This window comes from Podarcis vaucheri, assembly GCF_965113315.1.
Source record: "Podarcis vaucheri genome assembly, chromosome: 7".
Lineage (NCBI taxonomy): Eukaryota > Metazoa > Chordata > Lepidosauria > Squamata > Lacertidae > Podarcis > Podarcis vaucheri.
Window position 1 is genome coordinate 36,590,584 of NC_138765.1, and position 12,675 is coordinate 36,603,258.

At 50.2% G+C, this 12,675-nt stretch overlaps 1 protein-coding gene across 1 annotated transcript in view; it reads right to left on the reverse strand.

Annotated features, from left to right (window-relative positions):
* NHSL3 (NHS like 3) overlaps positions 1-9,735 on the reverse strand; it is a 57,430-nt gene extending 47,695 nt beyond the window's left edge. Inside the window, exon 1 of the mRNA XM_082233072.1 lies at positions 9,186-9,735. Coding sequence (XP_082089198.1) covers positions 9,186-9,426 — 241 coding nt within the window. The 5' untranslated portion in view covers positions 9,427-9,735. The remainder of the gene's footprint in view (positions 1-9,185) is intronic.
* Positions 9,736-12,675: the final 2,940 nt, after the last annotated feature.

Consider the following 12,675-nt stretch of genomic DNA (forward strand, 5'->3'; position numbering starts at 1 on the left):
CAAAATTTCACCAAGCACTTCATGCGTGAACACGCCCTGCGAGTCTTCAGAATGGGCAGCTTAGCCAAAAAATCCTGTTTCATGCCTGGCTTGTGGGCAGACGGCCTTGCTGGGATATTTTTGTGGCTCTGTGCCACATACCTGCACTTACCCCCCTGCCTGCTGTATTCATTAGTCCAGAATAGGAGGCATTGCACAGCCAAGGAGAGTGGGCTGCCCTTCAACTGGACGCCAAGCCCCAACAAGCCAGGAAGCTCACTGGGTGACTTCAGCCCCTCTCCCCCCGCCTAAGCCTACTCCATAGAGTAGTTGTGAGGAGGATACAATAAGGTAAGCTCAAGTATGTTGGAAAGTGATAGAGGATTCTTTCGCCAGCTTCGGCTAGTATCCCAACTATGACCATTCCTTGACCACATGCACTGCTAATATCAAAGCTGGATTACTGCAAGGCACTCTATGTGGGGCTGCCCTTAAGTTGGTCCAGAGGCTGCAGCTGCTGCAGATTGCTTAACACAGCACCCTAAGCCCCAACATGTAATGCCTTTGCTAAACAAATTGCACTGGCTCCCAATATGCCACTGGGCCAAGTTTAATTATTTGCTTTTGGTATACAAAACCTCTATTGCCACAGTACATATACTGTACTAAGCCCTTGGAAAACGCCTTAACTGCCCTGAATCTCAGCCAGGGAACTGGCGCTTCCCCAACCTGGTGCTCTCCAGCCTTGACTGGACTATAACTCCCATCAGCCCCAGCCAAGGCTGGGGGAGGCTGTTCAGTGCAGGGGGTCCTGTCCTGGTGGCCTGAGTAGGGGATTGAGCCTGTGCTCCAGGCGGTGCCCTGCCCTCCATGCACAAAGCTGAGCATAACACCAGTACATGTGGGTGGAGGGAAGGAGGTGTGACATCTAAATCGCTTTCAAACTGCTTTGGATTTCAGCATAGAGGCCCTTTACATATTTGTGGAGCCAAGGCCCTTTGCGATGATCCCTCTTGGGTGCCTAGAGCAACAGGTGTCTGGTCTTGGCTGACCCACAGTGGTGGGGTCTGGTTCACAAAGGGAAAAAACAAACAAAGTTGAGCATAGATTTTTCAACACCTGGAAGGCCCAGCTCCATCAGGGAAAATCCACACCCCAGCCTGTAAAAAGGGAGCAAGAGGGGAATGCCTTGCAGAGTATCCTGCAAACTAGATGCAATATACAGAAAGAAGGAACAGAAGCAATTAGAAGGGGCAAAGCAGCTGCCCTTTCCTTAGCAGTGCTGGTGACAAGCTGAATGGTGTGCAAGGATCCGAGTTCAGTTCAAGGTTGAGCAGCAAACCAAGGTTGCTGTCAGCAAGCTCAGCCAGACCGTCACTCTGCAAGCAGGCAAAGTTGTTGCCTGGGGAAGCAGCACTTGGCAACATCAGTGGCAGGGAAGCAGCAAGTGGTCCAAGACTTGTGCAGGATCCCTTGCAATGCTGCAGAGCGTGCCAGGCATGCAACCTTTGGATTGCACAAGTGGTGATGAGCAATCCTGGCACAGAGAAAGACCTGGGTTCAATCCCAGTTAAAAAGGATCCAAGGTCCAGGACAGGGAAAGAGCCAGCACTTCTGAGGGCAGTGGTCTGACTCAGGGCTTATCCACACTTCCTCTTGTCCCGCTGTTTTCCTCTGGGAAAAACAACTCTTTAGTGCTCAATTGGATCAAACAGCCATTGGGTTTCTGCAGATTGTTGTTGTTGTGAGCTTAAGGGCAGGCTTTCCTTGGGAAAGGAGCAGAGCAAGGGGAACACCACTCAGACCCATACTTTCTAGGCATAGGACAAGAGGAAGTGTTGATAATACGCTCTCATTAAATGTTTATCCTGGGAAGGGATGCTACTTTTGCATGGAGTCAATCCTAGGTCCATTCCATCCATAGGCTTTTTGGAAATTGAAAACATATACACACAATTCTTCCCCTAAAATATGCATTTTGTACTATTTTTCCCCACCCAATCACCCATATGAAATAGGCATTCTTGTGCACTTTTGAACCGGAACTACAAAATTCAGAGAAGGGTGTAAATAAAGGGTGTTCAAGACTAGCATATTAGGTTGGTTTGCTTCAAAATGTGGGCCAAACTGATTTCTCTTCCATTCTCTACATTTCAGACACATCTCTTAGTGTGGATACATACCTAGTGCCTGTCTTGCCAGAAAAAAGACTGAGAACAGAAGAGATATCAAATCAAGGAGCGGGAACATAAATGTACGTACCAGCATCATTTCAAGAGCAGAAAAGTCAGCATGGAGCCGAAATTCTCTCTCTGCCAACCTTTCCCAACCTGGTTCCCTCCAGACGTTTCGGACTCTCATCAGCCTCATCCAGCATAGTCATAAAATGCTAGGGGCTGGTGAGAGTTGTAGTCTGAAAGATCTGGAGGGCACCAGGTTGGGGAAGGCTGGTCTACACCCTCAGCTGGAAACTTAATGGTCCTCTTGCCATCTGGGCCATCAGCCGCCTCCTGCTGTAACTGCTGGCAGTGCCCAGCCTGACCGCCATCCACGTGCAGCAGATCCAGTCCCCACCTGAGCAGATGCAGCTTCAGTCACACTGCCCAATAGTGGAATGCGCTGCAGCCCCCCAAATTACATGAAAGAAACTAGTAAAAACCTAATAATAACCATCTCAATTTTTATAGGTCTTTCACTCTACTGTCAGAAGGTGCTATAAACCAGTCCCCAAGTTCCTGACCAGCTGGAATTGCACCGGAAGGCCTTGCCACCCACCACAACACAGAACGTGACCAACCCAAGGACATGTGGCTGGCAGTCACCATCGCCCTGGGAAGCTCATCTCCTAACTAGGCCATGGCAGCTTCTGAGCCCTGCCTGGTAGGAGGTGAGCGGCTTCAGCAGCCGGAGCTGAAAGGGTTGAACAGGGTGTGGCTCTTCCGCGTTATGCTTCTTGAAACTAGAGAGTATGTTGTGATGACAGACTTTGGTGATTTCATCCAGCAGCAGTAGCTCATGGGAATTGTAACAAGCCATCTTGCGTGGCTGAAAGAGGGCAAGGAAAGAACCCCAATGGCTGTTTCCCTCTCGCCTACGTAATCCTAAATATTTCCACCGGCAGATCCTTCTGCCCACATGTTTCAAGCACTTTTGGTTGCTCAGGAGGCACTCAATTTGAACCTTGTTTTCAAGCAGTTGTCCCTCTTTGTTTTTCATCTAACAGATTTGTAGACCACTTTTCAGGAATTCACCCCTCCCCACACAAACAAAATGGCTTGTGAAGAAATATAAGCCAAAATAAAATCAAAAATACAATACTAAAATCAACTAAATCCAACATTTGTTTCAGGGCACCACTAAAAATAACTTTGGCCTTTTCTTTTCTTTTTTTGTATTTCCTTGCCAAGAGGTCCAACAGTTCTAGAGACTATTTGTGGTCATATTGTCCTTAAAAAGCCCTCTAAGCCTGGGGTCTGCAGGATCCCCTCCTTTCACATGTGTCACTGAGCCAGTAAATAACAACTTCAGGATCCCAGCCTTGAGTTCCATCGCTTCAGGAGGCCAGGTCAGTCTCAGGAACCCTTTCTTCCAGTGGCCTCAGGGCTTTGGAATGGTCTCCCAGAGGCAGGATGTATAGAAAGGTACATATTTTGAGAAACTAGTGTGGTTATTTGCCCCCACCTAGAACAGCCATGATTCTGAATTTGTGGCCTGTGCAACACACAGCCCTGCTCCCCATTGCAAAGCTATGCTCCAGTCACTTACTCTATCCAAACCTACAGTCTGACCACTGGAGCAGCATCCCTCTGTCCCACCAAAGAGGTATGCTTACATCTTCAAATATGCAAGAAGAGCCTGGATGAGGCTGTAGCCCAGGCATAGGCAAACTCAGCCCTCCAGATGTTTTGGGACTACAACTCCCATCATCCCTAGCTAACAGGTCATGGATGATGGGAGTTGTAGTCTCAAAACATCTGGAGGGCCGAGTTTGCCTATGCCTGCCATAGCCCTATCCAGCCCAGCATCCTTTTTCCACAGTGGCCAACCAGATGCTTCTGCTTTTATGAAGGAATTGATCAATAAGTAATCCCTGAATCTGCAGGATATTCTGGCTTCACTTCTAAGCATTAGGCAGGTGACGTATTGCCTTTCTTTTTTACCAACAGCCTGCAATTAAATAAACCAAAGTGTCAATAGCACTCTCCTCTCCCCCAGAATCTGAGAAACAAAACTTGCCCTGCACAAAAGCTGCTCCAACTTGTGATTGCCTGCTAGAGATACCCATGCAAAGCAGAGTGCACATCAAATTATAAATTGCAATATAAGGGTTATAGTAAGCCTAATCCTTACATTGCAGGGGGGGAGGAGGCAGGCAGGGGGCTGGATGCCTTAAGTCATAGACTCATAGCTGGAAAGGTTCTATGAACCCTGAGGGTCAAAGAATCACAGACTCATAGAATTGTAGAATTGGAAGGGATCCTGAGGATCTAGTCCAACCCCTTGCAATGCAGGAATCCTGCCCACAGCTATCCCTGGGTGGACTCGAACCACCAACCTACAGACCCACAAGCAGAGATATAAGCTGTTTTCCCTAGTATTAGACCAATCTGATCTCTTCCTGATGTTTTGGATTACAGCTCACATAAGCTGTGGCTGATAAAAATGAAGCATCTGGAGGGCACCAGGTTGGGGAAGGCTGGATTAGACTGAGGATCAGAGTGAAATTCATGGGTCCCTCAAGGGTAGGACCCGGGGGGGGGGCAATGTTTTCTGCACTGACTGGACAGTGAGCCCCTTCAGCATGCTTCCCTGTAACTCCAAGCCCTCCAGTGCCCATGTACAAATATTGAAGATGGCATCAGCAGTAAAGAAATGAGAGGTCTGTACATCTGCATTTGCTATCATGCAATAGCACTGAATCTTAAGGGCTGTGACTTCTCTGGCCTTTTCTTGGGGGGAACTCTAGCAAAAGTGCTGAGAATCGATATTTGGAAATTGTGCCTGTAAGAGGGTAGAGAAACAGAACTCAGAAGAAGAGGCAGAGGCAGTAATTGTGCAGATGGGTGGTGAACTGCCATAGAAAGCAAAACTGTAGCCAACTCACTTTGAGGTTCCTAAGCTGATCCAGAGAAGAGTACGCCTGTCTTGAGAAGGTCAAACGCACATCGGGGCAAGTCTGCACGTCATGGTAAGCCCTGGTGTATGGCTTATTGGGCTCAAGCAGGCGGATGCTGTCCATTGCCCAATCCCTCCTTCCAATCAAAAGCAAGAGTAACAGGCAGGAAGTCTTACTTCCCAACAGAGTGAGACTGTGGTTTGCATCTCCCTAAAGCAGCTTTCTTGGGACCCCAGATGTTGCTGGACTTCAACTCCCATAAAATTATCTTATTTATTTTTTATTTAACAAAATTTATATACTGACTGATCATAATAAAACCTCTGAGGGGTCCTAGTCTGACACTCTAACCACTACACTACACTACCACGCAGCTCAATCTCAAAACACCAAAAGCCAAGGTACGTTCTGAAGGCAGCAGCACCTTGCTGAAGTTTATCAGGTCTAGGACTGGTCAGTGCTTGGATGGGAGACTGCCTGGGAACCTCATGTACATAGCAACATAACCTCTGCGTTGGGAGAAAGGCAGGATATGCATTTTAAGAAAAATAAATACTTGCAGTATTGCTATATTCAAATGAGGCCACTCATTCCCACCATGCTCACTGCGCACGAGAAGGTCTGGCTTTCAAGAGGGTCTGTCAGAATGGACTCCTCAAGAGAGCTCTTGGAGCTGATGGAGACCTGTCAGAGGAAACTGCTGCTCACCTATGTTACTGTCCTGGAAGGTTTTTACTCTTTGATTTATGAGGATCTGATATGTGCTGTTTTTATATATTGTAGTGAGTCGCCTCAAGCACAAGAGAGACAGGAGCCATAAAAAGATAAATTTAAGGCACTTAAAGTGACTATCTGCCTTTTCTAGATGTTCACAAAAGTATCTCATTTCAGACTTTTCCTCACACACAAATGTCAGATTCCCAAATTCTTGCAAATACAATCCCAGCAAATACAACCAGAAGACAAGAGAAGAAACTGATCCTGGTCCTCTCAAGGTAACTCATTGTGTATTTTGAAAACAGTCTCCTCTCAAGAGACTTATATTCTTCAAACTGAAGCAGCAACTGGGGTCCTAGGTGCTGAGCCAAAACAGCAAAGGGTGCCCATCACTTGTAAGCTTCCTGGGGCAGAGAGGAAGGAGGGCATCTGGCTGCCCACTACTGGGAACATAAAGCTGCACTAGCTGGACTTTTGGCCTGACCTAGCAAGCCATCGCTTCTGCACTGCAGCCTTTCCCCATATTCTCCAGACCTCTGGTCATGGTAGATGCTCTTCTTTGGATTCTTTCCAGCTTCTCTCATGCCGTTCTTGAGAGTTCAACAACCAGTATTCAGCTCAGTTCTGCATTCAGAGTTGGTACCAAGTGGGGGGGGGACCAGGAGAGGACTTCCATGTCTCACTCACATTCCACACCAAGATGGTGCCTGTTTGCTTCGGAAAGGTGCTATAGTGCTGATTCGTGATCACCTTGTCCCTTGGGCTTTTTGTCTGCCCTACCAGGGCTGAAAAGCACAAGTGCACCTGGACAAGGGGACAAAGGAGCAAGCAGCTCAAGGGCCAAGGCAGGTTGGACTCCTGCATTTTAGGGGGTTGGACTAGATGCCCCTTGGGGGACTCTTCCAAGTTCCAACTCTACATTTCTATGATTCTGTGAAAAGACTTGCATCTGGAGCAGCTCTCCAGGGGCTGGAAGCCAACAGACACATGGTAGGGGATGGGCAGCGCTGGAAGGGAATGGGCAGATAATAGCGCAAGTTCACACTGAGAGTACATCGTAGGTCTCTTAGCATGAGCAGGCTGCCACTACAAGAAAAGCAGTGTGATTGGGGCTGAGTAAAGCAAAGGACCACCCAGACAAGGCCAGAGTTCCTCTGAACCAAGAGAAGCTTCTGGGTTGATGGGTCTAAAAAGTAGCTGCCCATCGCTCTTTGGCCAAGAGGCTTCCTGAGCTCTTTAGAATGCCAAATGCCACATCTGCCAGAGTGCCAGGACAAAAACAATGTCCAGCTGCTTATGATGTCATGGACACAGGGCAATCAGCATGCAGAGTTTGTCAATGTCACAATTAGGCATGCCTCCCTGGGTCAGCACCACAGGTACACACCCATTTCCCAAAAGGTTTTCTTCTGATTCTAAAGGGTGGCAATGGCAGCAGCCCAGAGGACACCCCCCCTCCCCATCCTCAGAACAGTGGTTTAACCTGGCCAGAGTAGGAGAAGTCTCTTTCACTTGCTTAAATGCTCCATTGGGACATTGCTCTAGGTTTATCAGTGTTTATGCCACTTGTGGCATCTGTGACACAGATTGGCTACCCAGGGATCTGGTTCACTCCAACTCAGCACAGGCATGTTCACAAAGACCAGCCATGCCAACACATCATGTGGAGTTTTTCTGCACCTCTTCACCACATCAAAGTAAATTGGGGAGGGGGTGCTTCCAACAACAGTACAGCAGCCTCCTTCCTTTGTTTCCCACCAACCTGGGTGTACATCACAGTGTGCACAGGGGAGAAACCGTTTGGATGTATGGAGAGAGGAAAGAACTTCACTGATAGTGGAAACCTTAGAAAACATCAACAAACATGCACAGGGGAGAAACTATGTTGAGATTCCTGCATTGCAGGGAGTTGGACTAGATGACCCTTCCAACTCTCCAACTCTATTATTCTTTACAAAAAAACCCAAAAAAACCCATAGTGGAGACAGGCTCAGGGTGGGGCCAGAGCCGCAGTTCAGCTTGTGCAAAACAGCCGTGCAGACTGGGGAAGCATCTGGAGCTGCTCCAGATTTCTCTCAGGATCTCTGACCTCATGAGTCAGAGGGAGAAGGAACATGCCCACTGAACCAGCAACAGCCTTGGGTAGAAATGGAATTTGCAATGGGGGGTAGGAAGGAGAAGCCCACATTTCACACTGCTAGAAAGAACGAGCTGGCTGCAATTGCCCAGGCCCCAGAAGAACCAAATGCAGCTCTCTCCCTGCAAATACACACACAGGTTACCCAAAACTAGGACCTGCTGCACTCCGTGCTGACAGAAAGACACTTTTGCTGCTGAAGAGGAAAGTCAAAATGATGACCCACAGCTCCAAACAGGCACTCTTTAAAATAAAAAGATGGAAATGGGGACAGGAAAATCTCCCTGGGTGGTAGCACAAGGGGCTACGTCTCAGATTGTTTTGTGCCATGCTGCAGATCCCATGCCCCTTTCCTCCTTCTTCTAAACTTAAAAAACACAAGTTTTCTCTCAGTTGTGGTGTTGAGTGCCATGCAGGTGAGAGCCCAGCCACTGGCCATCTTAACTTGCCCAGGGGCACTCTGCACATTTATGCAACTTTGTGCCCTGAGCCTGTGCCCCAGTCCTCGAAGCGCCACCCACACCTGTTTCAAGCAAGGCAAGGAGGGAATGGGTTAAGTTGGCATGAGGAAGTAAGTCAAGGAATGGTGGAAGGGTGGTCAGAATGGCATTATAAAGGCTTGCCTGGGGATTTGTTGGCAGCCCACTCAGCCATGGGCTAAAACTGGGGCCTGGTTTCAGTAAGGTGGGGCAGAGTCATGGATCATGTGAAGGATTGATAAAGCAGGACAAACGTTTCAGGAAGGGGAAGCAACTTTAGGCAACTTGGGCTTCACCTTGGAATCGATTTTCAGTTACATGGAGCGGATTAGGAATGGGCGACATATTCACTGTAACACTGTTCACGTGCACAACTAAAGCAGTTGAACCCAGCTCTATTCTCTAAGTACAACCTTTGGCAAAAATTCAGAGTTTCGTCTAGGCCAGGAAATCACAGGAGCCGAGTCCAAGTTAGCACGCGATTTCCGTCCCACGACCTATCCCTTGAGCATGCGGAAATATTCATAAAACAGAGTCTAGCTAACCATGTGCAGAGCGCCTTCCCGTTGCCACGGTGGAAGCACGACCAGCCCCAGGCCAGGGCTTGGCTCGGGCTGGCACTCACCCCAGCTCCACCCTGGCAAGTGTGAAGCAAGAGCACGGGAAGACCCGTTAAGCATGTGCAGAGCGCTCTTCAGACTCCTCCCGCCCCGCAGCTGGGATCCGGCTTGCGACCCGCGCTGCCGACGCGCCTTACCTTTGCCCTTGTGGCGCTCGTCGTGCTTCTTGCCCTCCGCAGGGGGCGCGCCAGGAGGGCCCTTCGGCTTCTTCTTCCGCCTGCCCCGCAGCCAGCTGAAGGCCCTGCGCAGGCTAGACGAGCCGGACTTGGGCTTCTTCTTCTTGGGGGGTGAGGCGGCGGGGGAACCGCCTCCCTTCTCCGCGGGGATCCAGGTGTCCTCGGCGAGCGCCGCCGCCGCAGGTGCGCTCTTCCCGGACATCTCCCTGGCGGGCGGCCAAACGTGGAGAGGACGCGGGGGGCGCACGACGGCACCGCCGCGGCCGCCGCTTGCTTTCCGGGGGTCACTGGCGGCGGGGAGCCGGTGCCGCCGCCGGGCTGGCCATGGGAGGCCCCCGCTTCGCTACACAGGACGCCCTGCCTCTTTCTCGCCTCCGGAGGGGGGCCCAGCGGCTGCGCCCCGCGCTCCCGCGCCAAAGTTTCCCGGACGCGCCGCTTCTCCCGCTCTCGGGCCCCGGGGAGCCTCTCCCGGCTCCGCCGCGCCCCGATGCCCGCCCCTCGTGCGCGCGTCCCCCGCTCGGCAAGGCGCAAAGGCAGCCGCCGCCGGGGAAAGTTTCTCCCGGACGGGAGGGCGTGTGGGGTGGCCGGGCGGGGCCTGCCGAGCGCGCCGGGGTGTGGAGAGGCTCCCCCCCTCCTCCGACACTCCGCCTCCGCGCCGCGCTCGTTGCAGCTCGCCGCCGCCGCTCCCGTCTCCAGCTCGGGGACACACGCGCCTTGGCGAGGATGGGGGCCCTCCCTTGTCTAGGTGAGTAAGAGAGGGAGACCCGAGAGGTTTGGACCTGGCAAAGGGCGGGGGGCTGGCCGGGCTTCTGCCTGAAAGGAGATCCCACGCTTCCATTCAGTCCCGGGACCTATTTTCCATACCAGAGTCTTAGCCTCTGCCTATGAGGAGTTTCCACGCCATTCAGCCCCGGAGTCTATTTTCCATACCAGAGTCCGGCTCTTAGATTCTGTAGGATTCAAGACGAAAGTGCAGTTGAGCATGTGCAGAGGTAAGCCCTGAGTTTTCACCGCAGGTCTAAAATGTCCCTAAAGATCTCTGTCGTCTTAGACTACAAGTTCTACTTTTTTGGCCTGTACTGTAATTAGCATACTGGGCACCCTCCATGGAAACTCTCTCTAATCCTGCACGCACACACCTCTGATGCGGCCAATTTGCTGCAAATTCCATGCTAGATGTCTGTAGCACCATCACAAAATAAAGGGGGGATTTCACAAAGTAATATTTCTGGTGATCACCTATGTCCCTGGGACCCTTAAGGCATCCCAAGAGGAAATGATCCAAACTCTGCCTGCTCTGTTGCTGTGCCATTTGACTCCCATGTGCTCTAATTCCTCCATCAAAATGGTTGGATCCAGAAACATCTTATCTAGGGACACATAATGGGCCCACCTTGTTCTAGTGGAAACCACTTGTCCTCCTCATGCTTCCAACTACCTTGCCAATTCCTTCTGGGTATGAAAGGAAAGCCCAGATAGCCAATGACTGGCAGAAGACTGCAGCGACTAGAGCCAATGTCTGTTCACCAGAAGAGAATGATGTGTGCCTGCCAGGGCCAGGCGTGCAGAAATGGCATCCTAGCCCATGAGGGGTCAACCTGTGGCACGAGAGCGTGGCTGGGACACCAGCCTGGCTGAGACATAGTCTTTCCAGTCCTGCACTGCTGGTGCCTGTTTCTCATTTGGTCAAGATGCAGGGGATTCCTGTGTGCTGTGGGGAGCACTCTGTCTCCATCCCATGGGCAAGACTGGTAGAAAGACTGGCCACTGTGGAGCAGAGCTGGTCTCTTAATCACAGGCAGCTGCACATACCTTCAGTTGCAAAAGCTAAAGGGGTCATGAGTTACAATGTTATGGCTCCAGCCAAGGTGTCCTTAGGCTTGTGATCCTGACTCAAGCAGGGGGGTGGGCTAGATGGTCTACCATACCCAAAAAAAACCCTTGATGATTCTGTTATCTTTAACAAAGAATTCCTACCACCCTCAGCAAGCAATGTCTAGGTTCTTTGAAGAAAACCATGGACTTTGGACCACTCCTTTATTTGTCTACAGTAGACATGCCGTCCGTTTCCCACTCTTGTTCTTTGTCTAATCATTCAGGATAAAAAAATAAAATAGAACAGCACCATTAAGTCAACTGGGTTATCTGTGTTTTTCGTGAACCCATCTATGGGGCTCATCACTCCTATCCTATCCTAAATCCACCTTTCCAGGTCAGACTTGCAGCTGCTCTTATCATGCTAACCACCCTGTGTGCTACATTTGCCTGATTCCAAGCAGGGCCATTGGTCTGCCTAGGTCAGTATTGTCATTTTATTGACACTAGCTGGCAGTGGCTTTCATTCCGGAGTCTCAGGCATGGCTCCTTCCCAGCCCTATTTGGAGATACAAGGGAATGAATCTGGGAGCTTCTACATGCAGAGCTTGTGCTCTGCCACTGAGCAATGGCTGTTCCTGAAGGCAGGGCCAGCCCAAGGCATTTTGGCACCTGAGGCAAACCACAAAAAAGCACCTCCCTCCCAGCCAAGGAAGAAGGGATAAGCAAAGCTCTGCATCAGGTATACGGGGGGGGGGGGGGATAAACATCTGCATCGGGGTCTGCTGCCCCCATGTACCCTGCCACCTAAGGCTGTGGCCTCACCTTGCGTCTTGGGTGAGCCGGCCCTGCCTGAAGGAAAACAGCAAGGACAGAGTAACAAGCATAATTGTGTAGAGTCAAAATATTGCAGAGTTGTGCAGAATACAATGAAAAACAACAGACAAAAGTGATCTTGTTTTGTTTATTTATAAATAACTTTTCTGCCATTTTCATTGCTCTAGGGGTTCATGTGCTTTTGTCGGCTGCTTTTTCATATCTTTGGGGGCTTTCTCCTTTGTTTCATAATGCAACAATGAAGACCTGGTTCAGTAGGCCAGGCTATGGTATAGTGAGAACAGGCAGACTCCCTGAAAGGAACTTGCAGTCACTTTGCTCTTCCCCAGCCTTTTTTTCTGCTGCTGTGCCAAGGTGTGGCTTAGCATGTTGTCCAAACCAGGACTTGTGGGTTAAGCTCTCTCTTCACTAACCATGAGCTGTAGCCAAGTACAAACCTTAACTACCAGTCCCAGTTCAGATGACTCACCGACTAAGCAGCAAAAAGTAGCAGGAAGGACTCTGGGCACCTGCATGTTCGTGCAATCTTGCCAAGTCATAGTTTGGCTTGCCATGTTGCATGAGCCAGCTTGGTCCTTCTATAGGGGGGACGTCTGCCCTCTGGTTTTGGTGTCTTAACGCAACCTATAGAAGTAGGAACCTCTTCCAGTGCAAGCAAATCTAAGCATGTGGACTGTGGCATAAACTGGAATTTCTGCAAGACAGATTCATAGTTTCTCAAGTGTATCAACACATTTGCTAACAAACAGGCAAATTGCAAGCTGGCTGAGGACAGCTGCCAAGAAGGGCTAGGATTGAG